The sequence below is a fragment of the Prionailurus bengalensis genome, chromosome B3 (genome assembly GCF_016509475.1).
Source record: "Prionailurus bengalensis isolate Pbe53 chromosome B3, Fcat_Pben_1.1_paternal_pri, whole genome shotgun sequence".
Classification (NCBI taxonomy): domain Eukaryota; kingdom Metazoa; phylum Chordata; class Mammalia; order Carnivora; family Felidae; genus Prionailurus; species Prionailurus bengalensis.
In genome coordinates, this window is record NC_057355.1 from 61,124,755 (window position 1) to 61,152,143 (window position 27,389).

Consider the following 27,389-nt stretch of genomic DNA (forward strand, 5'->3'; position numbering starts at 1 on the left):
TGTGCTTTACTCTGAACAACCACTTGGCAAAGGGAGATGAGATAACAGAAGGCTGGGCCAGTCAGGTCCTGGTCCTGGAGGTGGTGATGAGGTCAGTCGGATCGCTGCGACATAATAGGATAGAATGAAAATATTGGGGAGGCATTTTTCCTCACAGTTGATTAATTGTCCCAAGTGATTAAGGAGAGCAACAGTGTTCTAGGACCCATCACTGATAATCTGATGCTCGTTACTCTCAGTTTTCATAGAATGAACTCTTGAGGTTTTTTTTTTTTTTTTAATTTTTTTTTTTTCAACGTTTATTTATTTTTGGGACAGAGAGAGACAGAGCATGAACGGGGGAGGGGCAGAGAGAGAGGGAGACACAGAATCGGAAACAGGCTCCAGGCTCTGAGCCATCAGCCCAGAGCCTGACGCGGGGCTCAAACTCACGGACCGCGAGATCGTGACCTGGCTGAAGTCGGACGCTTAACCGACTGCGCCACCCAGGCGCCCCTGAACTCTTGAGTTTTGAATTTGGTATACATCAGATTAATTTTATCAACAATGATCTTTAAGAAACTTTAAGAGCACTATGTTGTCTGAATAAATACCTGAAAGTATTTGAAATTACTGAAGTCCTTGAAAGTCCAAAGGTTCATGATGGACCATGAAAATGTGTCCTAGGCAACAGGTGTCTAGGTTCCAATAGCCTAGTGATGTGAAGGGGCAAGAAGGATGTCTGAAGGAAGGAAGCAATGGTACCAGGAAGTATGAGTGTAAGATTTGGGAGATTGACTCTAACTCTAAATTGCAAGATAAATGTATGTGTGTGTGTGTATTTTAAGTAGATCTGAATATGTGCACAAAGATAATATCTAGGATGTTCCTGTGTGAAACCACCCCTGGTGGCCCCACTAGGGGCCTGCTCTGAATGTTGTGGAACATTCTCTCACAAGTTACCAAGGAAATGAAGGAACTCATCTGGGAAATTAGCTACAGTTCGGATTTGTCAGATCTTTGGCCCCTATGTTGGAGAGCCTTGCTCCAGGCATTAATTAAAATTCTGATCTATCTTACAGCAAACTGCCTTAAGAATTTTGGGTAGGGCTCAGCTAACAGAGTTGTGGGTACTTAGTCCGTGTGACTGCTGGGCATTTAGTAAACACATATTTACTGAGCACCTTTTGTGTAACAACAGGCACTAACCTAAGCACTGAGGATGCAGCAGAGAACTAATATGTTTTAACATTTTTGTTATTGCTAAGGAAATGTGTTACCTAATCCTTGTGTATCCACAAGTAATAATCTGATATGCGCTTGACTTTAGAGTCGGAAGTGCATTGGGGTCTTTGAGGGGCATGCCTCCAAAGTGAACTGCCTCCTGGTTACCCAAACCTCTGGCAAGAATGCTGCCCTTTACACTGGTTCCAGTGACCACACCATTCGCTGCTATAATGTGAAGGTAAGTGGGTCCAGACAAATCAAAAGTGATGATATTAAACTGCTTTGACTGCGTTTACTGTGTAGAGTGGAGACACTGAAACAGATGCTTCATTCTGCCCACTCTCTGTTTTACGCTTCCAAACCATTTTTAGTACAGGCACGCCTCAGAGATTGCGGACTGGGTTCCAGACCCCTGCAGTAAGGAGAGTATCACAATAAAATGATCAAATGAATTGTTTGATTTCCTAGTGAATATGAAAGATACGTTGATGCTATACTGTAGCCTACTAAGTGTGCAGTGGTGTTAAATCTAAAAAAGAAAAAAAAAGTATGTACCTTAAATTAAAAATACTTTTTTTTTCACTTCTCCACAGAGAGAGAATAAAAGAAAAAAAAAAACCATAAAAATACTTTATTACTAAACAAATGCTAGCCATCATCTGAGTTTTCATCAAGCTGTAATCTTTTTGCCCACTTCTTAGTGTCCTTTGAAGAATTTCTACATTACAAATTAGGAACATGACTAACATTAGAATTTAGATTTGTTTATAGCCTGAGGGTCTTTGGCCACATATTTCAAAGGAAAAAGAATCTAAGATAATCTTGTACAAAACAGAGGACGCTACATTTCCTTCCTCATAAAAATCATGTCACACACTGCTTGGAAAAGGATTGTTGTCACCCTTTATTTGCTGTGAACCCCTGCTGATTAGGTGTTGTGTGCTTTATTAGACGCGAGAGTGTGTGGAGCAGCTACAGCTGGAAGACCGGGTCCTCTGCCTCCATAGTAGATGGCGAACCCTCTATGCAGGACTGGCAAATGGCACTGTGGTCACCTTTAACATAAAGGTTAGTGTTTGAGGGGAGAAAGCTGAATTCCCATGCCACTTGAAAGTAGTGTGAGAATGTGTGGAAAGAAGTAGAAGGCAGACATTTTCCTATTGTCTTGTGTGAGAAGATGAGAGAATTAGCTGCTGCTCAAAAACTGTTATTTTCTGGTATAAGTGAAACAAGATCCTGCATTCTGTCTGCTCAGGCTCAAATGTGCCAGGCCCAAAAGGTAACTCTACTAAATTAAACCAAGCCTGATGATTTGGGGCCAAATAATGAGTCATAGGTTAAACTAGTCTATCTCATTTTAAGAATGACACCATGAAAAACGAGCTTAAATTCTTTTGAGTATGACATTGATGTGGTTTGGAACCTATTGAGAGTTTCATGAGGATAGCCTGTTCTGTAATGTGAACTAAGTCATAGGTTTGTCTGTAAGCCCGTGTGGCTTCATTCTTTCCTAACCCAAAGAGAAATTCATTTGTTGAGTGAACCTATATTGAACATCTGTTGTTATGTTCTAGACCTTAGGATGATGCCTAGGAAATGAGGAAAGACCAGTTCTTGCTGGCCCTATATGCTTTGTTAACATAGATGGACTTCCGTCTTGTAGACTTTAAAGTATAAGAGGCATGATTGAATTTGTATTTTAGAGAAAGTCACTCTGGAGTTGATGAGATAGGAAAATACTGGTCCTAGTAGAGACAGGGAGCTCATTCAGGAGGCTTTGTAGTAGAAGGTGACATGAAAGGTTAGACTGAGGATGAAGAGAAGAGAATGGATACAAGATAATAGAGGTAGAGTTGATGGGTTTGGTTGCTAATGAGTTGCAGTGCCATATCCCAAGGTCATTTGGTCATCTTTTAACAGCATGTTAGAATGTTTGCTATGTTATGCCCAATTATAATATTATTCATATGTGTAGTGAATACCTACCAACTCTCCTTCGACATGTGAGCTGGAACCACTACTTCTTTTTTTAATTGTTTTTTTAATGTTTATTTATTTTTGAGACAATGTGAGGGACAGAGTGTAAGCAGCAGAGGGGCAGACAGAAGGAGACACAGAATCTGAAGCAGGTTCCAGGCTCTGAGCTGTCAGCCCAGAGTTCGATGCGGGGCTCGAACTCATGAACCATGAGATCATGACCTGAGCTGAAGTCAGATGCTTAACCGACTGAGCCACTTAGGTGCCCCTGGAACCACTGCTTCTAAGGGATACAATAAAATACATCATGCCTTCTACTTTTAAGAAGCTTAGGGGCGCCTGGGTGGCTCAGTCGGGTAAGTGTCCGACTTCGGCTCAATTCATGATCTCGCAGTCCATGAGTTAGAGCCCCGTGTCGGGCTCTGTGCTGACAGCTCAGAGCCTGGAGCCTGCTTTGGATTCTGTGTCTCCCTTCTCTCTCTGCCCCTCCCCCACTTATGCTCTGTCTCACTTTGTCTCTCAAAAATAAATAAGTTTAAAAAAAAAATTTTTTTTTAAAAGAAGCTTAAAATCAAGTTAGAAGAATCTAGCACATAGGTAATCAAGTACCAGGTTATGAAGAGATCACAGAAGGGTAATTAGTGAAGGTTGTTACATTCCAGATGTGAAGTGTTAACAGCCTACATTAGATTTGGTTAGGGCAAAAGAAATGAAGAAGAAAGAATAAATTTAAAATATTTTAAAGGATAAAACTTGATAATTCTCTAATTCTCTTTTGTGAGAGTAATGTCATCAGAGGTAGACAAAAGTCAGGAACAGGACTTTTGAGGCAGGATGAAGACAAGAAATTGAAATGTAAATGGTTGAAAAGCCACAGAGAAGGTGGATTTGGAAACAGAGATTTGAGAATCTCTGCAGACATCGGAATTTTGAAGGCTCGTGAGCACTGAGCCCTTGTTGGTTTGCCCATACACCTGAATGCAGTGCTTCTGAGGTCTTAACAGAAAGCCAGGGCTGTTTACTAGAGCCTGTCCACCAGTGGTCTCTAAACTCCCATCAGGCTGTCTCCCCAGCACCTATGATGGCTGGAGTCATTGCTTAGCCCTGGAGGCTACCAGCTGCTCCTTTGTGAAGTTTCTGTGAGTTTCACCCCTTGCATGTGCCTGATGTTCCTTTTTAGAGATTTTGGGGAAATGGGAGACTTTATGGACAAGGTTGGTGTGGGACTGAGGGAAGCAAGTCTAAGATCTGAGGTAAAGGAATGATTGGGAATTCAGGATGTGACCATGCCACTCTGATATAAAAGGCTTCTCTAGTTCACTAAATGATGTCATGAGAGATGACATAGAACCAGAAATCAGAAGGACTTGGGAATAACAGGTGGAGAATGAGAGATTCGTACTGAAATTATTTGTAAGTAAGTCATTCTCAGTGGAGAAATTTGGAAACATATGACAAATTGTTTGCATAAAGTTTGGATGACAAAATACAGAGAAAGAGCTTCTGGGTCTATGGCAAGGAAAATGTATGAGCGTATGAAAAAGAAAGTCGATCATCCGTTATTAACCTAAGGGAACTGAGAGAAGGCATAAAAGAGAGTCAAGTGCTAACTAGGATCAGATAGTATAGGTTGAAGTTAGAAATGTGTTTATAATGTAAGAATTTGCCATGCCCGCACTAGAATGGGGGAGGAGGGAGTCATGGACGCAAAGAGAGTTGGAATGGGAATAGCAGAGATTGGGAAGTTAAAAGATTCGCATGGGGTATGAGAACTTAACAGGTAGTAGAATTTAAGAGTTTGAATCAAGGTAGTGATTTGGGTGAGTTGATTTTGATATTTACCAGCCAAGCTGCTTTTATTTCATATAATGGTGGCTTATTTTTCAGAACAATAAACGACTTGAAATCTTTGAATGCCATGGTCCTCGGGCTGTCAGCTGTCTTGCCACAGCTCAGGAAGGTGCCCGAAAGCTGCTTGTTGTTGGATCTTATGACTGTACCATTAGTGTCCGTGATGCACGGAATGGACTCCTTCTCAGGACCCTAGAGGGCCACAGCAAAACCATTCTTTGCATGAAGGCAAGTACAGTGCAAGATAACAGGAGTCAGTTGGCACAAATAAAAGGATTTGAGTGACATTTGTCTTGTCATCTAATGCCTTATCTACAGCACATCATCTGGAAAAGAGCAAGGAGATTACGGTGCTTTTCTTTAGGCCTGGGTGACCAAGGGATGTATTTTTTTTTTTTTTTTTTTTGTGGGGTTGGGGTTGGACTGTATTTTAATACATTAATATATTAATGGAGAAACAGTGTATTTTATTATAGAATGTAGATACACTTTAAAGTCCTTCTAGGCAGTTTCACAATCGTTCTGACGAGGTAACAAACCCAATAATACATTGTCACTTCATCAGAGTACCTGGTGGTAGGCCCTAAGTTTCATTTCAGAAAATTTGAGGAACTTAGTGTTTTATATCTAGTTGATGCTCATCTCAAAGTGGGTTGGAAATTAGAATTCAACAGTGTGCATTACAAATTACAGAGAAGGCTCAGAACCTCTTACCAAATGTAACTCAATGAATTTTTTTCTTTAAGGTGGTGAATGACCTTGTGTTCAGTGGCTCCAGCGATCAGTCAGTCCACGCGCACAACATTCATGTAGGTTGTGTTGGTGTAAAGAAATCTTTAATGGAATGAAGATTAAACCTTGAAGGATTCCTCAGACCTCTTGCCTTTTATATTGCAAGCTTAATATTTATATTGAAAAGCTTAATAATAATCCCTACCTTCATAAGCTCTTGGAAGATAGTGAGCACTTGAGAAATTCTGGCCTCTTCAAAATTTTTAATGGGGGACAGATTCAAAGTTTACGTAAGGTTTAGTTTGTCTCATTTAAACCTGAGATAAATTGAGCATCTGAGGCTCTGAGAAAGTGGATGTGATACGTAGTTTAAAATAGAACAAATAAAAACAGCTGAGAGATTCTGCTCAGGTCATAGAGGCAGCTCTTTGACGCTCAGTGCCCGGTCTATAAACCTGGGGATACTGCAAGCTCAGCGACTTGTCCAGACACAACAAAATGATAAGAGTGAAAATTCTTTAAAACCTATAAAATACATACAGATAGAGTTGTAGCCCTTCTCTTTGTGTGACAATAGGTTCTCTCCATCAGGATATATTTCATGCATATTATATATGTATATTGTAATAAATGCTTATGCAGGTACCTGAGCTGTTAAAATTAGTACAGCTACGTTGTGTACAAGTAGGCTCAGAATTACGACTTGGAATAATAGAATCATAAATCTCAAAAGTCAGAAGGAATCTGGAACGTCAGTCTAGTGACTTGTCTCTTTTCTGATGCAGACTGGTGAGCTTGTGCGGATCTATAAAGGTCACAATCATGCAGTGACTGTGGTGAATATCCTAGGGAAAGTGATGGTGACTGCTTGCCTGGATAAATTTGTTCGTGTCTATGAATTACAGGTAGAATTTAGATCCAGTATTTTGCTTGAATGATTTGGGGAATAGGCCTGTTTGGGTTGGGTGTTGAATTATTATTGTTACTGTTATTGTTGTTATTTTTAATACAGTAAGGCTGGGGTGGGACCCAGGAATCTGCATTTTTCACAGGCCCTCTAGATAATTATGAAGCAGATGATCCTTGGACTGTCAGAAACACTGCTCTGAAAGACATGGTCTGGCTCACAGAGGTCAATACTAAAATGGTTTTTGGAGAGCAGAGTTAGTCTCTAAAACCTGTCTAGTTCTCTTGGTGTGCAATTTCAGGTTTAGACTTTGACATTGCACAGAAGTTAGTTTTCTCATTTCCAGTTACCAGCTCCTCCCTTGAAGACTTATTCGAAAGATTGTCATTAGATTATGTTTCTGTGAAAATGCTACTGGTGCTTCAGCTTAGTGCTAAACCTGCCAGAGGCCTCCAGGGATTATGCTTATTAACCACAGGGTATAAATAACCTTAATTCTCTATTTTTTTCCTCCACCTAAGTCCCATGATCGATTGCAAGTTTATGGAGGACACAAAGACATGATTATGTGTATGACCATCCATAAAAGTATGGTGAGTGTTATTAGCCATGTTACATATTTGCTTTTGAATATGCTTATTACTAAAAACTACAAACTGATAACAATATTACTATTTATCACTTCCAAAAATGACACGTTTCTGGTAGGCATTCTGATATTGAATGTCTTTCTTTCTTTTGGCGTGCTATTATCGAGAAGTAACCCAGTGACTTTGTTGAATATTCCCTTTTCTATTAATAGCTAAAATAACTACAATAAGAATCTGATAACACCATTAAACAGAATATAAGTTTAAAATGTTTCCCCCAAAAATTGAGTGGTGCTTTTTCCAGAGACATTATGATCCGAACAGAACATTGGAATAGAGTCAGGAGATTAGGCCAGTATGGCATAGTGAAAGCAGACCTAAAAGTAGAAGCTAACTCATTTAACCCTGCTAAGCCTTGATTTATTTTATTTTTAAATTATGTGGTTGGACCAGAATGGGTGTTTTTCAGACTCTGAGCCTTAGAACCCTTTGTTCCAGTGAAACACAGACGGCTAATATATTATGCCCGAGGTAGCATGCAATGCCCAGTAGCCAGAGTGGACCAGTTACAATGTAAGTGGGTGCCTCTGAGCCCTGCCACTTATGCTCTCAGCCAGCGTTCTGGAAGGAGCAAGGCTTCAAAGTATCTATACTAGAAGATACTTCCCCACTGTTGTACTCTGGGGCTGGGTTTGGTTTAGGTTTGTATTTTCTTGTAGCTGGTACAAGGAGCTTTTGACACGTATTTTTGGAATATTGAGTAGTTGTTTTTTGTGTGTTGTTTTGGTCTGATAGGATAAACCTTTCTTTCCCCCAGATTTACACTGGCTGTTATGATGGCAGTATTCAAGCTGTGAGGCTGAATCTGATGCAGAATTACCGCTGTTGGGTAAGGAGTGAAACTATTCTTATGACCAGACTTAGGAATTGTTTAACCCTAGGCTAATTTATACATCTTCATCATCATCAATTAAGCATTTTTATATTTGAGTATCTACTTTATGCCTCCTGCTGTAGGCCAAGGAAGCTTATTTTTAAAACCTGTACATAGAGGCATCTGGGTGGCTCAGTCAGTTAAGCGTCCAACTTTGGCTCAGGTCATGATCTCACAGTTCATGAGTTTGAGCTCTATATTGGGCTCTGTGCTATCAGCACAGAGACTGCTTCAGATACTCTGTCTTCCTCACTCTCTGCCCCTCCCCCACTCGTGTCTGTGTGTGTGTGTGTGTGTGTGTGTGTGTGTCTGTGTGTGTCTGTGTGTCTGTGTGTGTGTGTCTGTGTGTGTGTGCTCGAAAATAGACATTAAAAAGAAAAAGAAAATATTTTTATCATTTATTTTTATTATTTTTTAAATTTTTTAAATGTTTATTTTTGAGAGACAGAGTGAGCGGGGGAGGGGCAGAGAGAGAGAGAGAGAGAGAGAGAGACTGAGAGAGAGAGACAGACACAGAATTCAAAGCAGGCTCCAGGCTCTGAGCTGTCAGCACAGAGCTTGATGCTGGGTTCGAACTCACAAACTGTGAGATCATGATCTGAGCCGAAGTCAGATGCTTAACTGACTGAGCCATCCAGGCATCCTCAAGAAACATTTGAAAAAAATGATTTAAAAAAGTTAAAACTGTACATAAAATACTTCCATACTTCTTTCATGAATAATCTATTTTAAGATTAGATATGAGGTCTGTTTATGTATCATCCACCCAGGTTATTTCTTTGGTGGTTTTTGTTTATTATAAAATCAGTGCATGCTTACAAAAATGTCAAGAGTACAGTTGACCCTTGAACAGTGCAGATGGTTATAGAGGCACCAAACCCCATACAGTTGAAAATTTGCATATAACTTATGACTCCCCCAAAGCTTAAGTACTTACAGCCTACTGTTGATCCTTCCTGACAACATAAACAGTCAATTAACACATATTTAGTATATGTATTACTGACTGTATTCTCACAATATAGTAAGCTAGAAAAAAAGAAAATGTTACTAAAATGTAAGAAGGAGTGTCTGGCTGGCACAGTTGGTAGGGCATGTGACTCCTGATCTCAGGGTTGTGAGTTCGAGCCCCACATTGGGTGTGGAGATTACTTAAATAAGTAAATAAGATAAAATCATAAGGAAAATACATTTACAGTACTATATTATATTTATTGATAAAAGTTCATGTATAAGTGGATCCACGCAGTTCAAACCTATGTTGTTTAAGGATCAACTATTTACGAAATAAGTGCAAGTGTTTATTTTTGTGACCTGCTTACTAGCTTATACAGGGATTACTTGTATTAATAGTTTGATTTGTGTCCACATTGGTTTTTGAGGAATAGGCCAATAAAAATTTGTATTCTGGAAGGTTTTAAACTTCCATTGCCTAGGCTAAATTGCCTGGTTTTTATTTTGGGATGGGAGCTCCAAACTTTTACATTGTTCCTTATAGGCCTTAATTTGTTTCAGCAGTTCTAATATTAGTAGTGATCAAAGAAACGTTTATGGCTGAAATTCCCCCCTCCCAATACCCTAACATGCTTTGTAGAATTGATGGAATGAAATTGACACCCTCCATTTTTAGATTGGGCTCTGTACTGACAGCTCAGAGCCTGGAGCCTGCTTCATATTCTGTGTCTCCCTCACTCTGTCCCTCTCCTGCTCACACTCTGTCTCTCTCAAAAATAAAAACAAACAAACAAAAAAATGAACGTGTTAGAATTAGAATTGTAAGATTTATGATAAGCAGGCTTGTAGGATAAATGCCAAGACAGAGTCTGTATGCTTTCTGACTAACAAGTGAAATTGAGAATTGAGCCACATTTATTTATTATTAAAAAAATTTTTTTTAACATTTTTATTCATTTTTTGAGAGACAGAGACTGTGAGCGGGGGAAGAGAGAGAGGGAAACACAGAATCCGAAGCAGGCTCCAGGCTCTGAGCTGTCAGCACAGAGGCTGAAGTGGGGGCTCAAACCCACAGACGGAGAGATTATGACCTGAGCCGAAGTCAGATGCTTAATCGACTGAGCCACATTTACCCCTGAGCCACATATTTTATAGTAAAATTAGAATTTAAAAAAAGACACAAGATTGTGATTCAAGTGATAAAGATTCTGAGTAAAGTCAGGCTTCCATAGCAACGTAGTTTTATCAGACATTTTTATTTTCAAGTTGATAAATCAGCAGTTCTTAGAATTGTTAGAAACAGCCCCTTCAGTACTACAGAGAGCTCTTAGTCTTTCTAAATAAGTAGACTAAGGAACTCATTCTGTGATGGCAAGGTAAAAAAATAAGTGTGGTGTAAACTGAATTTTATGATAAGTTGTCTGTCAATTTTTGCTAACCTTTTCCTTATCTCTCTTAACGCTACAGCTATCTTAGTGCTTTGCCTTCTCAATATCACACAGTGTCAAGACTTTCCAGGCTTTTCAAGGCTCCTCATGATATTGTTAATTAATGTGGGTGCCTCTGGCTTTGTTGCATTTTCTATCTAAGAATAAAGCCTAAGGGGATTGCTTTTTTTTCGCCCAAAACTTATAGGATACAAGTGAGGGGCTTTCTAATCGCAGTGGCATGCTTCCTGTACACTTTTTAACTTTCCTTTTTGTTCTCTTTCCAGTGGCATGGTTGCTCTCTGATATTTGGCGTTGTGGATCATTTAAAACAACATTTGCTCACTGACCATACGAATCCAAACTTTCAAACTCTGAAATGTCGCTGGAAGAACTGTGATGCCTTTTTCACCGCTAGGAAAGGGTCTAAACAGGTACCTGAATGGGACTTGAGGCCGACCTGAGGTCTATTCGACTGCTCAGAGCAGGCAAACCTTTTTTGCCTTATTAGAATGTTGAAATTGGAATAAATAGGGAGAGATTTTCCTTTTTATTATTATTATTCAGAGATTTGAGGAATAGCTTAATGAGGTTTCAGATGATGAATTAGGTAGTTTTTTGTTTTTTTGTTAAAAAAAAATTTTTTTTTTTAACGTTTATTTATTTTGAGACAGAGACAGAGCATGAACAGGGGAGGGGCATAGAGAGAGGGAGACACAGAATCTGAAAGAGGCTTCGGGCTCTGAGCTGTCAGCACAGAGCCCGACACGGGGCTCGAACTCATGGACTGTGAGATCATGACCTGAGTCGAAGTCGGACACTTAACCGACCGAGCCACTCAGGCGTCCCAAATTAGGTAGTTTTTGAGAAAGAGCCCAAAGAGAATGTTTTCAAATGTTTCAGATCCAATAACTGAACCTAGAGGTTTGTTACAGTGCTCTTGTATAAGATAAGAACTCATCTTGAAGTGCATGTTTTCATGTAAATTAGCAAAGTGCTGGATCCTAGGTACCTTTAATGTGTGGATCTTAGAATGTGCCCATGAAGCTCTCCTTGGCTTTAACTGTCTCTTGTCTTACTATCAACTTTTCTCTCATGGGCTCTTTTCCCTTTATTCCTAGGATGCTGCAGGACACATTGAACGACATGCTGAGGATGACAGCAAAATTGATTCATGAAGCTTTTTGCCTCCCATGTTGGGAAGTTATTAATTGAACTAATTTCACATCGGCCCCTCACAGAGGCCACAATCTTCCCTTCCCCAGAGAAGCAGGGAAGGAGAAAGTTGTTACCAGCCAGGCTTACCACTAACATAAGTCTGGGCAGCTCTATGGGATGATAGTTACACTTTACGTTCTTACTGGAGGTTTGTCCGATTTAAACAGATTTTAGGGAACCATACTTCTCTGAGACAGCATGGAATATAGTCATCTATGCTACTAGTATTCTCCAGATGTTTATTAAAAATACAGATCTTAATTGGCTACTCAGTTTGACCCATATGATTAATATGTAGTCGTTTCTTGGTTTCAGTTTGCAAGTTTTAGTTTACGTTCTTAGGATGGTTTAAACCCATAGTCCGGCTTTTTAAGTACAAGTTTGTTCAAATGCTAGATTTTTAGGATCAGTTTTAATTTTTTTAGTTCTAATAACTGGGTATTTAAATTAGAAGCAACTGGTTTCCTTTCTTAACGATTATGTGCAGTGTGTTTCAATATCCTCTTGCTTTGTAGATGGACAGAGCTAGCTTTAAATCTCAAAGGGACACACAGTAGATTATTAATGGCTAGAGCAACGGCTCTGCTGAAATTTTAGGAACTCAGCAGATCACATAATGACAAGTCCTCACAGATAGCACTTCCTTTCGAACCTCTGTTCAAGTTGTGATAAGAGTACTCAGTTCAAGATAGTGCACAGACCCAACGTCTACCTTGGAATTTTGCTGTTAGACCCAGGCACTCACTGCTGCAGGTATTGTCAGGCTGTTTGAACTGGAGGTGTAGATCTCCTTTTCCAGTTTTTGACTCGCCAGTCCTGCTGTGGGTTTGCAGCCTTTTAGTTTGCTCCATTACAAATCCCTTTCTCCTCCACTATCTAGCTGTGCCCAGACTGTTGGCAGCCATCAAATGCTTCCTCTGGGCCCCTGGGGTGCTTTCCACCCATCTGCAGCACTCAAGAAGGGGGAGTTAGGATAAAGCATCTGAATACAGTCTTGAGGGGCTCAAGCAGGCTTCTTAGAGACTTATTTCTGAACCGGTGTCTTGCCTTCACCTTCCCTATAGCTGGCCAAGAAGAGTGGAGCATGGTGAGGGTGAAGACGCTACTTGTCCACTGAGAGCAGACAAATTAACAAAGCCTAGTGAGACTGCTTTGTTTCTGGATTTTCTCTGGACTCTTGAGAGAAGCTATTGAAGTGTTGCTTTCTAGCCTTTTGTTTCTGGATTCTCAAAACTCTGAAAGATTCTTCAGAGTGGTAGAAGGGAGAAGAGCTCAGTGCCACATACCAGGCTTCGGGATGTGACATCTGCTGTTTTCTAGGATCGCGTAGCGTGCAGGTTTATCTCCACCCCTTTTAGTGCACACACACACCTACTCACATGTCTTCACTCAGGCTCTAGGGCTGGGGGACTTCATGAAGCATTCATGGATAGGTTTCAAGAGGGTATGAAATCGTACGCAAGTATGTGTTCTTTTTTTCCAGGAAGAGCTCCAGGGGTTCTTACTGGATCCAAAAAAAAAAAAAAAAAAAGCTAATCTAAGAGCTACTACTAAATAACGAATGGCCCCAAAAGCTGTTTACTTCTATCCTTGTGAATAGGAAGACTTTTTGACCAGACTATTGATGTTTGCATGATACCTGAGAGAGAAAGGAGAAGATTCTCTTGCATAAAATGTATTTGTGCCGTTTCTGTATGCGATTAAGAAGCTTTCTTACCTCTCCTCCTCATTTCCTGTACGGATGAGCAGGGAAGCCAGGCTGTCATGTGGGTTTGGGAAGGGGGATTTCCCAGGAAAGCTGTCAGAAATTATTACTACACCTGGCATTTTATTCAGGGCTGTCGTGAAGCTGCATTTCTGTGTTGATTGGTCAGTGTGTTAAGACAGTCTTGCATACTCTGGTACGCATAGGTGCTCTTTTGTCCTGCCTGAGGACATGTCTGAAAAGATGAGCGTGGTGGAGCCTTTGGACAGCAGGAAGGCGATATGTGAGGTGTTGGGCAATCGTGGGGAACCTTTGAAGGTATGATAGAATCAGTAACAACTGATTTGGGTTTAATTTTGGTAGAATTGTGCATAGTCTATCTGCCTTTGTGTGTGCAGGGTGAATGTTCCTTGGACGTGTGTATGCGCGTGGACACCTATGCCTGTAATGCTTTTCCTCATTTCACACACACACACAATTTGAGGCCATGGTAATAATGTCTTTGTTTCAAGAATGTGTGAAATTCTTTTATTGCAGGTTAGTGTGTTATCCTAAGTGCACTATTAGAGCCCTCTGTTTAGAAATAAAGGCACCATAAGCATCTTGGCTGCTTATGGTGGTGTTATTACTTTTAGGGGTCTTGAAAGGTATGCAGAACTTTGACTATTTTTTGTCTTTTACAGTGTCTTAACTGGTGCTAGCCCTCTGTCTTCAGTTAGAGAAGAGGGGTGGCTCAGGATTTTGCCTTGACTTGGTATTTAGTGCTTAATGAAGGAAGGTGTTAACATGACCTGACAAAACCCAACTCATTTCTTGTAAGGAGTTGGAGGCCATTTTTAGAATGTTATCTTTAATTGCCTGTGCCTACTTCTAACGGCTAGAAGCCAAGAAAACTGTGGTTATCAGTCCTTTTGTGTGCTTATGCTAGCGTTTTAATGGCAGTTTGTTATGACAAGCTATCAGTCACTTCAAGTTTTATCCCAGAGTTTTTAATCAGGTTCAAAACTTATTTTGGCACTCCTCTACTCAGTTAGAAAGCAGTTAAGCACCTAAGAGCAAAGAATTATCTCCAACTGATGTTACTTGAAACTGAGGAAACGCCATTGCTACTATAGTCCTACTTTTGTGGGGAAAATATTTTTCTGCCTCAGAAGTGAGCAGTTGAGTGTTTAGCTCCTGACCTTCCTGTAATTTATAGGCAATATTATCGCTGTTCACGTGATTGTTTGTCTAACAGAGGGGGCTTTTTTGTTTTTGTTTTGGGATATTGTGTACAGTAGACAACTTTAGTGAGTAGGTATGTGGACAATGCGGTGGGAGTAGGTATACAACACTTAGTGGAATGGTACAGTATATTTTATGGAAAAGAATTCATCGGAGGGGAGATCAAAGTATCTTGTGAAGTGGGATTTAAACAGCACATATCCTCTTGGTTTGCTCAAATCACTATAATTTGTATGCGCATACTTAAAAATTTTGTTTCCGCTATCAAAAGGAGACCTCCTAAAACTGTTACATACAAAGGCCATGCCTGCCACATGGGTAAAATTGTGATTTCATCCCTGCCCCAAATGATCACGATTTTCAGGATTTCAGAGAAGCTGTCTGATGGATATGATAGAAGCCATGATGGAGGTGGTTTGGGTTGTATGAGTTCCACATGCAAGTGGATGTGAAATCTTGGTGTAAACCAAACATAGTGCTTACCAGACAGTAACCTCTAACTTCACCTCCAGCCCCCAAGTCTGTGGCCCTGCTGGGTCACATGACAACTGACTCCTAGATTTGCCCTAAATTCAAGGCCATAGCCCAGTTGAGTCAGTGGGGGAGGAAGTTAAGGAGGAAAGGCTGTTGAAGATCTTTCTCCTGCTTAAGAGAAATATATGCCCTAGAGCTGCTCCAGTACCCTTGGTCTCTGAATTTTTTTATATATTGAATATGGATTAGAAGAATGAAATCAGATGACATTTGACTGCAAAAATGTTTATAAGCAAATAGCTTAGCCTTCTTACATTTTGGTATAAAGCTGTGAACTTCATAACTTTGTAAAGCAAGATATAAAGCAAATACAAGAGGAAAATAAAGTACTTTTACTAATTGTTTACTTTTGCTACCTTATCTGGATATTAATAGCCCACCCTTTCTTTTCCATGTTGGAATAGACAGTAAGAAGAAAACTGGGTGGGAAACACAAGATGGTTATAGATACGCCACAGACCACGATCCAGATAAGTTTGGCAAACAGCTACATTTATGGATTTGTCCAAGGTCGTAAAACAGGTTAGTTAGTTAATGGAAGAGCAAGATTAAAACTACATCTCTGGGGTTCGAGATGGCTGTGTAGAAGACCCTGAGTTCACCTCCTCCCAAGTATAACAACAAATTTACAGCTATAGAGGGAATAATTTTCCTCTATAAAGGACCTGAGGACTAGATTAACAGCACCTCCAAAAGAAAAGATACAAGAGATGCATTGAGACAGGTAGGAGAGGCAGAAACTCATTCACCCTCTGGATCCTACCTGAGGTACAGCCACCCACTATTGGGAAGGGATCCGAAAAATAGAGCTTTCCCTTGAGGAGTGAAGGGAGTATGCCCCACTTTAGGCACCCAGACCCTTGTGTCTGGCACCAGAAAGACAGACTCTCAAAACACCTGATGTTGAAAATCAACAGGGATTATGTCCAGGGAGACTATAGAACTGTAGGGAACAAAGAATCTACTGTTAAAGGGCTCACATGCCCACCCACTCATCCTGAGATCCAGTGCAAAAATAATTTGAAAAGTGCCTAGACTCTGACAGAGGGAGAGACCCACTTGCTAATCCTAAAGTGGCAAACAGGCAAGAACCTGCAGTGACTTTCTCTGGGGATGGAAGCACTGGCTGGTGCCATTTTTGCACTCTTCTAACCAGCTGGTGACAGAGCTGGTGGGCACCATTTTTGGTGCTCACCCTGTAGCCTCCTAGCACTGGTGAGCATACTCCGTGTGCCACTGAACCGATGCAAGCAGCCACACCACAAAGGGGCCAGGTGAGTACACTGCAACTGGGCTGGGCATGTTCCACCCTCCCTGTGCAGCAGCTGTGCCCCAACCAGATGGACTCAATAGATACATACAGAACATTCCATTCAAGCAGCAGAATACACATCCTTCTCAAGTGCACATGGAACAGTCTCCAAGATCAATCATTAGCTAGGCAACAAAACAAGTCTCAATGAAATCAGGATTGAAATCCTATCAGGCATCTTCTCCAACTACTATGGTATGAAACTAGAAATCAAATACAAGAAAACTGGAAAAACTAGAAAACTGGAAAAACACAAAAATAGGGACACTAAACAATATGCCGCTGAACAATCAGTAGGTCATTGAAGAGTTCAAAGATATATATATCTATATATATCATATATATATCACATATATATGATATATATATCATATATATGTGATATATATCATATATATATATATAAGATATATATATCTCTTAGGTTTATATATATATAAACCTAGAGACAAATGAGAACAGAAGTAAGACCTACCAAATTCTGTGGGATGCATCGCAGGCCTACCTCAAGAAAAATAAAAATCCCAATCTAATGTTCTAGTTAAAATAACGTATAAAAAGAAAAAACAAAGCCCAAAGTAAGTAGGAGGGAGGAAACAAATATCAGAGTGGAAATAAAGGAAATAGAGACTGCAAAGCAGTAGAAAGGTCAGTGACTAAGAGCTGCTGCATTGACAAGATAAAACTGACAAACCTTTAGCCACACTCACCAAGAAAAAAAGGACTCACAATCAGAAACAAAGGGAGGAGACATTGCAACTGATACCACAGAAGTATAAATCTAAGAGACTATGAACACCAACAAATTTGACGACTTGGGAGAGATGGATCAATTCCTAGAAACATACCACCTACCGATGCTGAATCAAGAAGAGATAGAAAATCTGAACAGACTGGTTACTAGTAAGGAAACTAAATGAATAATCAAAAACCTCCCAACAAACAAAAGTCCAGGACCAGATGGCTTCAGTGGTGAATTCTACCAAACATTCAAAGAAGAATTAATACCCATTCTTTAAGAAGAATGGGTAGTAATTCTCAGATTCTTCAAAACAAACAAAAAACAGGAGGAGGGAACACACTCAAACTCATTTTACAAGGCCATTATTACCCTAATGCCCAAACTAGACAAGGATGCCACTAGAAAATTACAAGCCAATATTCCTGATGAATAGATATTCAAAAATCCTCAACAGAATACTAGCAAATCGAATTAATACATTAAAAGGATCATGTCTTGGGGTGCTTGGACACAAAAAAACTTGGAATAAAAAATTCAGTACAGTTGCAGGATACAAAATCAATATACAAAAACATGTTGTATTGCTAAACAGTAATAATGAACTATCAAAAATCCAGAAAACAATCCTATTTACAGTTGCATCAAAAAGAATAAAATGCCTAGCAATAGGCATTGAACTAAGGAGGTAAAACACTTGCACATTGGTAACTACAAAACATTAATAAAAGAAATTGGAGACACAAATAGATACTCAATACTTCTGGATTGGAGGAATTAATATGGTTACAATGCCTATGTTACCCAAAGCAATCCATAGATTTTAATGAATCCCTACCAAAACACCAATGACGTATTTCAGGGAATAGAACAATCTTCAAATTTGTATGAAACCACAAAAGAACCCCAAAATGCAAGGCAATCTTGACAAGACCCAAGCTGGAGGTATCATTGCTTCCTGGTTCCAAACCATTCTACAAAGCTATAGGAGTCATACAGTATGGTACCAGCACAAAAACAGATACACAGATCGATGCAGCAGAAATGAGAGCCCAGAAATAAACCCACACCTATTTGGGCAATTAATTTCTGACGAAGTGGAAACATACAGTGAGAAATGACAGTCTCTTCAATACATAGTGGTGGGAAAACTGATCAGCCACATGCAAAAGAATGAAACTAGACCATGGTCTTCTACCATACGCAAATATTAACTCAAAATGGATTAAAGGCTTGAATCTGAGACCTGAAACCATAAAATTCTTGGAAAAAAAACATAGGTGGTAAGCTCCATGACATCCTCTTAGTAATGTTATTGTGGTCAGACTCGAAAGGCAACAGAAACAAAAGCAAAAATAAGTGCAACCATATCAAGTTAAAAAGGTTCTGCACAGTGAAGGAAACATCATCAAAACAAAAAAGCAACTTACTAAATGGGAGAACATAATTGGAAATTATACATCTGGTAAGGGGTTCAGATCTGAAATATGTAAAGAGCTCAGGTAACTCAACCACAACAAAAGACCCAATTAAAAAGTGGGCAGATGATCTGAATAGACATTTCTCCAAAGAAGACATTCAGATGGTCAACAGGCACATGAAAAGATACTCAACATCATTCATTATTAGGGAAATGTAAAAACCACCATGAGTTATCACCTCACATCTGTCAGCTCTGTGCTATTATCAAAAAGATAATATCAAAAAGTGTTGGTGAGGATGTAGAGGAAAGGGAACCCTCATACAGTCGGTGGGTTATAAGTTGTTGCAGCCACTATGGAAAAGATACATGCACCCCTATGTTCACTGCAGCATTTTCTCCAATAGCCAAGATATGGAAACAACCTATATGTCCATCAGTGGATGCATGGATAAAGAAGATGTGGTGTATATGTATGGAATACTACTGAGCTTTAAAAAAAAAACAAAATGAAATCTTGCTCTTGGCAACAACAACAACATAGGTGGACCTTGAGAGTATTAAGCTAAGTGAAATAAATCAGAAGGAGAAAGACAAATACTGTATGATTTTGCTCATATGTGGAATCACAAAAACTCAGATACAGAAACAGACCTGTGGTTACCAGAGGGGAAGGGGTTTAGGGGGTGGGGCACTAGGGGATAGGTATGAAAGAGGGTTGCTTGTAGGGTAATGGATGGTAAGCAGATTTTGGGGTGATCACTTTGTAGTGTATACGCATGTCGAATTCTAGTGTCGTATGCCTGACACTCATAACTCCCCAAAAAACTGCACCAAATCATGGTTTCGTTACACTCAGGTAACCAGCCCCTCCAGTTATAAGGTGACCCATTTATTCTTGCTATTCTGTACACCAACAGCTGTTCCCCTTCCTTTCCTCATCGATCTTGGAAAGTATCTGAGTGATTCCCATGTTCAAGAAATACCAATAGGCATGGTTAACACGGGGCCCAGGTTTTGTTTGTGTATGTGTCTTCCATCATTGTATTCTGAAACAAGGGCTCTCTCCATGATAGAGGGGTGTAAGATTTGAAGCTACTCAACCCTGCTCTGGCTGATATCTAAATGTGAGAAAACAAAAACACAACCCAACCAGCCATACACATGCCTTTATTTAGATCAACTCTTTTCAGAATGCAGCCAAACTTATGAGTCATACAGCCCAAAGTATCCAGCCCTCTTCCACTGAGCTAGTTTATCCCGGAGCGGGCCCATCCTGAAACAATCAGAACCAAGTACTAGTTTGGTTACTGTCCCATGAGTGGGACAACATGAAGGTGATGGAGGACTCTAGCACAGCAAATGCTGAGTGCCATTGGTAAATGCTTCCGGGAACAGCCTAGGGCAAGCTAAGGAACTTCCTTCAGAACTGAGGCCACTCAGATTCTGAGCAAGCCTCTCAGCTGGGCTACAACTACCTGAGGCAGACAGACACTTGCCTCCATTTGGCAAAGGGACAAAATTGTTCTCCCTCGTTCCTTAACTGATGGGTCAGTGTGGGCGTGACAGATGGACAGATGCCCTGAGGCTGAGTGGGGAGTGAAGTAGAGGAGACCAAGGAGGCGCCTGGAGGCTTGCGGGGGGTGGAGGGGGGGGGGTGGGGGGGGGTGGGGGGGGTAGGTGCAGCTACTGTGTCCTTTGAGGTAAGTGGCTGTAGCTATATTGGATGAAATGGAAATCCTGAGTGATCTGTATGGCCTTGGGTGAGGCCAGCTTGGTTCAGGCATACATGGTGAGCTGCAGCCACTGAAAGAGGAAGTCCCAGGATCAGAATGTGAACAAGAAAAGAGAGCCCAACCTTAAGGGTGTGATAGGGTAGGGGGAAAGGGACATCCCCAGCATGCCAGACACTGGGAAGATTTTTCTAAGAAGCAGTGGTTTATGGCATGCTTCTCCGATCTCTACTAGAGAGGTATATTTTCCAGCATAAAAGCTTTTAGGATCCAAGTCCCCGTTGGAGCCTTCTCCCAGTACGCATTCCCTACGAGCCACATTCCCTGCTGAGCTTCCCTTTCCATTCCGTTCCCGTTCCATCCCTCCACCTCCATTGATTCCTCCACCCTGAATTTGAAGGCGTGTGGTGAGTGTATTGCTTCTATTAGGCTTTACCTCCAGAACGTTGAGTTTGATGATACCGTCTCCATCCTTGTCAAATGCATTGAAAGCTCCTGTGTGGAAGAATGCACAGGCCAGAGGCCAGTTAAAGGGTCCCTTCCCTTCCAGTATTATAACTTTTCTTAAGAGGACTGTGTACTAAGTGTTGTCCTTCAGCACAAAAATCTGCTGGGCCGAGTATCAACCATCATCCTCCGTTTGCCAGCCCATTCTGAGCTTAAAGAGAGTCTGTGCTTTTGTTCAGACCCTGTTGGATGGAGTAGACTAGAAGATGATCAGGCTGAGATTCCTATTGCGGCTCCTGTCACTGTGGGGGGAGGGGCACAAGAGTGCAGAAAGGTAGCCCCCGCACTTACTGAACATGCCCTCCAGCCTGACGAAGCAGCAGATGAAGCTGTCAAAGTCGATGTTCATGTGCTTGTCTGCATACCGCATGGTGATGATGTCGTAGAGCTGGCTGTTGAGGTGGAATCCTGTAGGGGGCAGCACGGGAGAGGACGAAGGAGGCTGAGGATTAGCCTGGCATTCTATTTTCCCTGCCTCTCAGCCACTCTGGCCTGGGGGATGAGAAGCACTTTCTCCTTCCTTTGGCTAGTAGGCCCCTAGCGGCCTTCTGCCCCCACCCTCCAGTTCCTGCTTCCACCAGCCCGAGTCCACATCCCCACCACCCACTTGCTTCCCCAGCACCTGCATCATTGACTGCATTTCGCATCTCATAGCTGTTGATGGTACCAGACTGGTCTGTATCATAGTGTTTGAAAATTTTCTGGCAATAGAAAATTTCAGGACAGAGGTCACATAGTAACCCCCTGAATTAACCCCCTCTTTCACTCCCTTGCTTCGTTCTCTTCTCACCTGCCAGGCTTTAATCTTCTTCCAAAGGTGATGGAACTCTTGCAAGTTCAGCCTCCCAGAGCCATCTGTCTGGAGGAAGGAGGTCAGGGCTACAGGGCACACATAGTGAAATCCCCCTGGGTTGGAAGGAAGGGGGGGGTCTAGGGGACTACAGGGAAGGTCGCCTCACAGGAAGGCTCTGCACCAGATATCCTATCCACTGTCCTGTCCTGGGGTTTAACCCTCCCCTCCACACCATCTCAGCCAAAGTTAGTGTCTGCTCTAAAACCCAAAGAGCCTGTCTCCTAAGGACCATTTTTGCTCGGGCAGGGCCTTAGGCAGAATCCCAGGCCTGAGGTGAGGGCAGAGGTTAGGGGCTGGTTACAACCCAATGTCTTGCCCAGCTGTGCCTCCTCCAACGGCCCCTCTTTCTCACTGGGCACCCCTCATTGTTGCTTTGGCCCCCAGGGGCTGCATGGGGCGGGGGGAGGGTGGCGGGAAGGATACATCCATGAGAGCAATCATGCTACGGCAGGACTCCAGCGTGAACCCTTGTGTCTTCAGGTCCTTATCTGGGAGGTATGGAGAAGAGTGAGGAGCTTCTTTCAGATAACCGGACACACACTCATTGCCTGCCCGTCCTCCACACACAGTCTGAGCCACTCACGTTTGTTCACAACCGTGTTAAGGATATTCTTGAGCTCATCTGCACAGACCTCCATATCCTGAGGAGGAAGGGAGTAGAGAATGACAGTCCAAGGGGACAGTAGCTGATGGAACAGAGGGTTTGCAAAACAAATCCCAGCTCTCCATGTTGGTAAAGTCCCTGTCATTGCTATTCTGTCATGGGAGGCTGGGGTTTTTCCAAGGAAGACACAGCACCCTCAGTGTCCAGACCACAGTGGGCAGCTCAGAGCAAAAAGGCCTCCGAGGCACCCAAGTGGATGTTGGTCTAAACTCAAGGACCTGAGGATTTGTGTGTGGATTTCTGTGGCACACATGCATATCCCCCGTTTCCACCAAAAGCCAGAAGGACCCCTACTGAACAATAATGAAATAACTGGTCATCTGAGGAGCTAATCAAGGAGAGGAGCCTCTGTAGGAGTCCAGGTTGGCGGTACTCACCTCGCCTGCTATCTGCCTAAATATGTTCCGGAACTGCTGCTGCTCCTCAGTCTCTTGGCCGGTGTTGCCAGGCCGTGGCTGTGGAAGCACAAAGGAAAAGTGGTTCACAGTGATCAGGGAGACAGACAGACCCACGAGGAAAGTTCCTTCGGGTCGAGGGAGCCAGAGTGCCTAAACCAGCCCTAGGTGGCAGCAGGAGCTGGGTACAGGACAAATGGCTTTTCTCAGTTGAACCTAGTGAGCCGGAGTGACAATCCTCTAGGCCCAGCGACCCTTCACTCCAGACATCCCAGCCAGAGGAGTTAGATAAGCCATGCCGACATGTAGACAGCCCCCTTGGTCTTCTCTCTCCACCCCCACCACTGTTTTGAGCTTGACCATCCGAACCAAATGAGCTCTAGAAGGACAAAGGGGACCAGACCATTTTGGTACTTCCTGCCACCTCTGTCATCAAGGCCAAATCCTCAAAGGATGCCCACACGCCACGATGGAGGAGGACATTCCACGATGGACATTCCACGATGGAGGAGGTGGCCCCGGATTGATCTGTGGACTTTGGTCCCTCAGCCTCATCTCCACTAAAGCTTTATATGACCTCCTCTCCCCACATCAATCTAATACCCTTCCCTGGGCTCCACAGGTCTCCAGTGCGGATGTCCATCCCTTTTCTGCTATTATTCTTTATCCCCTCGTTGTCAAGAGCTCGGGGACACCAGGGCACAGGAGTTGTTCTGTCTTGGGCTCTCTCAAGCTGGCTGTGTCCCAGGCTCTGCCTTCCTTTTCCTTCGCTGTCCTGGCTGGGGGGCTCCAGTGGGCAGGCTTAGCCTGTCCTTCCCAGGCCTGGGACTGGCTTGGTGTGGCTGCCACCCCCTCAAGACATTCGCCCAAGCAGCATCCCAAATTTTAGGAGAACGTGATGAGAGAAAAGGTCACTGGGATAAATCCAAACCTGCAGACATTAAAGGGACACCCCACCATACAGCCCCTCCAATCCAGAGGCCCCCACTGTTTGCTAGCCACCCCATTCATGCCACATGCTCAAAAACCTGTGGGGATTTCTCTGGCTTATCAGGGCTTGCTTTGTCTCTGCCCTCCTCTGATTCCTGGTCCACACCCAGTTCCTTGTTGCTGTTTGCTCTGTCCGAAACGAAGATGATGGGCTGGAGAGAAGAGGGAAGTGGGGAAGGGGCAGGAAGGAAGCAAGGATTACAGGCTGAGCGGGCACATGGAGGCAGCCTCCCTCCTGGAGCGGCTTCGTCCAGTGAAGAGGAAAAGAGCAGAGCTGGGAGCTCTTGAACCTCAGTTCAAGCTCCATCCCTGCCGCTAACAAGCTGTGTGACTTGGGGTAAGATGCTAAGTCTCTCTGGACCTCAGGTCCTTATCTCCTGATGGTAGAGCTAGGAGGGTTCGACAAGGTAGGTAGTACCTGTGAAAACGCTAAGAATGTTAAAAGTAGTGCGATCCACTACAATGATGTTCTATTATTTTTAGGCTTTTTTTTTTTCAAATGGAAACGCTGTTCCAATTAAATTTCCCCAGAAGCCCAGTGTATCTCACGTCATTAAAAACAAGCCTCTCCGCTTGATGAAGAGGGCAGAGCTCTTTTCCCTCAGCACACCTGTATCAGCTGTGGCAGCTACGGAGGCACCTCCAAGGAACCTCTGCGACACCGCAGAGGACAGACTGAAAAAAGGACTCCGATTAATGGGTGAGAGGTCAGAACACAGGGCTAAAATTCCAGTCCTGTCCTCACAAACGAGCAATAACCTCTCTGGCCTCCCGTAACGCATCCATTAATGCGGATAACAGAACCTGCTCGGCCTTTCTCATGGGGCTCTGGTGGGGATCGCCTGCGAGGCTGAATATAGAGCTACTGCAAAAACACTGAAGATGCTACCCAAATATAAGGGATATTTTCAAGACATGCTCAAGCAAGTGAAGAGGACACAAAAAGAGCAGAGAGCGGCTGCCATGCTGTGCCACCCTTCGTTGGTGCCATCACCCCACAGGGAAAGCCAGAGGAAGGCAAGGTTATAGGGGCTCATGGCTGCAGTGCAGAGAGCAATGCGGCAGTCAGAATCTCTCTAAGCAAAAAAGCAATGGGACCGGTTTCTGAATCCCCTTCTGCCTTTCCATGTGGTTCATCTAGAACTGCACAAATGGTCAGACCTACAGAAACAGCTCCTAGAACTTTGGCTCCCAGCAGGCCCCAACAGCCCTGGCTTGCTCTACCTTCCAAGCAAAGGGTCTTGTGCAAGCAAATGATGCCTGTGAGGATCCTAGAGCAATTGTGGGTCACAGTTGGAGGGGAAATGTGTGCCTATGGACATGGTTTGGACATGGTTTGGCCATGGTGTGGCCATGAGTCACCCCTGCCAGGCACACATCTCTGGGCCCAAGTGTGGGTCTGGAAAACACAGGTCTTGGAGTGTAAGGGGCCTGCACCAGATCAGTGAGGGCAAGAAACATGGGTTTGGGGGCAGATCGATGTGGCTTCCAGTGTCCCCATTCATTAGTTGTTTCTTTGGCAAGTCTCTTCACTTCTCTGAATACTTGTAAAGTATCTATAAAAGGGGAATAGTCATAGCGCTCGCCTTGTAGATACTGTTGTAACTGAAAACAATGTATGTTTTACCCCTATCACAGTGCCTGCTGCATGGTAGGTGCTTGATCAGTGTCAGCTCTGGTCTGCACCAGCGTCAACGCTTAGAGGACCTCTATGGTAGATCCTTCCAGGCACCACCATAAAACACTAATGCCAAACCTCATCCGAAGGCCTGTGGCTAACTACCTCATGGGCCCGAGGATGCCCAAAGGTCAGTCATCTCTGTATGGCACTCTGAGCGGTCAAACCAAAATTCTGAAAGGGTTAGTCATCACTATAGGCCCTGGGGACAAGGGGAAGGTTATGGGGTACATGGAGCTAGGATATAGGAGGGGATTTGAGGTGCTAAACAACTGTACTTCTGAATTCCAAAACCACACAAAGGAAACAATGCCGCTGGTCCCAGATGAAAGCTTTGTTCTGAGGTCCCTGAGATGCTCTTACCACACATGGTCACCTTTAGCAATGGTGTCCTCATAACAAAGTGGTTATAATCAGGACACTGAGGCCCTGGTGAATCAATGGATCATAGCAACCTCCCGAGACCCCAAGAGGGGAAGCTGTCCAAGTAGCTCTCATTCCCCATTAAACCAGTCAAGTTGATCAGCAACTCTGGGGCTATGAGGGTGAAGTTCTCTTTCCCTTTCTCCACTGCTACCTGGACACAGGTCTGTTGGGTTCCATGGCTTTGAGGAGCAGGCTTATGGAGAGGCTGCTTTCCTAGAAAGGGATGTGGAACAAGCTTCACCTGGAATGAGAGCCCTGGTCGTGACTTAGCCTCTCTGGGCATCCTCTGTCACCCCCTACAGAGCAGGCTAAGGAAACAGGAGGAGTGGGGAGGAGGCAGGGAACGGAAAGGAGGGAGAAGGAGCAGTCCTGCCTCCAGAGCAAGCACCTGGCATCTCAAGACTCTCTCCATGGAAACCCACACACACCTGTCTCACTGTACCCTGGGAAACACAAACAGTTGCTGTTCCCCCCCCCCCAAAGAATCAAGCCCTGCTTAGCACTTCTGAGAAAGAAGGGGTGCTCCCGGTTTTTGTAAGAACCCCCATATCAGGCCCATTTTCACTGGTTGGCCATCCTCTTCCTCCCTCATATGAAAGGTGAGCATGGTGGTTCAGGGCAGACTCTGGAGCCAGACTGCCTGGGCTCTTAGTGCTGCTTCTGCCACACTTGGACAATTTAGGGGATCCATCTGTACCTTTTCTTTGTCTGAAAGTGGGGAGGATAACAGTACCAATGTCATGGGGTTGTTGTGAAGATTGAGCATATCCATGGAAAGCACCTGGAAGAGTGCCTGGCCCGTAGCCTTCACCTGGCCAGTGTTAGCTAACGTTGGTCCACACCCTTAGCTGTGACCTGGGCCCAGGAAGGCGAGGTGGGCGTCAGTGAGGGAAGAGGCAAGTCTGGTACACATGCTGTCACACACACACATGCACAAACACACTCTGCTGTCTACCCACTCACCCTGTTACACCCACCTTGGTTTTTTTCTTTTTCTGCATAAGGAAAGGAAACAACAAATGCAGAATAAGTGAAAATCAAGTTTCCAGAAAACCCAGTGGCTTTTGACTTCCCTGTGATTTGGGCCTCAGCTTGGAGTGAGGCTCTGGGGTCCAGAAATCTGGACCACACAGATTTGGCCACACAGAGCCAAAAGAGGCCTGGAGGGTGAAGGGAGGTCAGAGTTCTCCATGCTCAGAGACTGCTGGCCACTCTGGTGGCCGTTCTTATAGTCCACTCCTATTAGACACAGCCAAGGAAAGGAATCTTCGGGCTAAAGTTTTATATTTTTAAGTGAAGTTAGTTTCTAAAACACCAAAAAAAGTGGGTCACCCAAACTGGCCTGAAAATGAATTTTGCTTGACTTCCAGAGCTTGGGGGGATTGTTTTGTTTTAATTTAAAAAAAAAAATTT

At 43.1% G+C, this 27,389-nt stretch overlaps 2 protein-coding genes across 15 annotated transcripts in view; one reads left to right on the forward strand and one right to left on the reverse strand.

The window, feature by feature from the left end:
• Positions 1–15,605, forward strand: part of ZNF106 (zinc finger protein 106) — a 66,010-nt gene extending 50,405 nt beyond the window's left edge. For all 11 annotated transcript variants that reach the window (XM_043554141.1, XM_043554143.1, XM_043554144.1 and 8 more), the window contains 9 exons: positions 1,310–1,444; positions 2,158–2,274; positions 5,071–5,262; positions 5,781–5,843; positions 6,552–6,671; positions 7,195–7,266; positions 8,081–8,152; positions 10,866–11,012; positions 11,700–15,605. In XM_043554141.1, coding sequence (XP_043410076.1) covers positions 1,310–1,444; positions 2,158–2,274; positions 5,071–5,262; positions 5,781–5,843; positions 6,552–6,671; positions 7,195–7,266; positions 8,081–8,152; positions 10,866–11,012; positions 11,700–11,756 — 975 coding nt within the window. In that variant the 3' untranslated portion in view covers positions 11,757–15,605. The remainder of the gene's footprint in view (positions 1–1,309; positions 1,445–2,157; positions 2,275–5,070; positions 5,263–5,780; positions 5,844–6,551; positions 6,672–7,194; positions 7,267–8,080; positions 8,153–10,865; positions 11,013–11,699) is intronic.
• Positions 15,606–19,882: 4,277 nt separating this feature from the next.
• CAPN3 (calpain 3) overlaps positions 19,883–27,389 on the reverse strand; it is a 50,851-nt gene continuing 43,344 nt past the window's right edge. For 2 of the 4 annotated variants that reach the window (XM_043554152.1, XM_043554154.1), the window contains exons 15-24: positions 26,954–26,971; positions 23,911–24,024; positions 22,865–22,942; positions 22,407–22,464; positions 22,247–22,311; positions 21,761–21,829; positions 21,593–21,671; positions 21,262–21,378; positions 20,900–20,958; positions 19,883–20,536 (exon numbers count right to left, since the gene is read on the reverse strand). In XM_043554152.1, the coding sequence (XP_043410087.1) occupies positions 20,510–20,536; positions 20,900–20,958; positions 21,262–21,378; positions 21,593–21,671; positions 21,761–21,829; positions 22,247–22,311; positions 22,407–22,464; positions 22,865–22,942; positions 23,911–24,024; positions 26,954–26,971 (684 nt within the window). In that variant the 3' untranslated portion in view covers positions 19,883–20,509. The remainder of the gene's footprint in view (positions 20,537–20,899; positions 20,959–21,261; positions 21,379–21,592; positions 21,672–21,760; positions 21,830–22,246; positions 22,312–22,406; positions 22,465–22,864; positions 22,943–23,910; positions 24,025–26,953; positions 26,972–27,389) is intronic. The other 2 variants (XM_043554155.1, XM_043554156.1) reach the window with 1 other exon arrangement.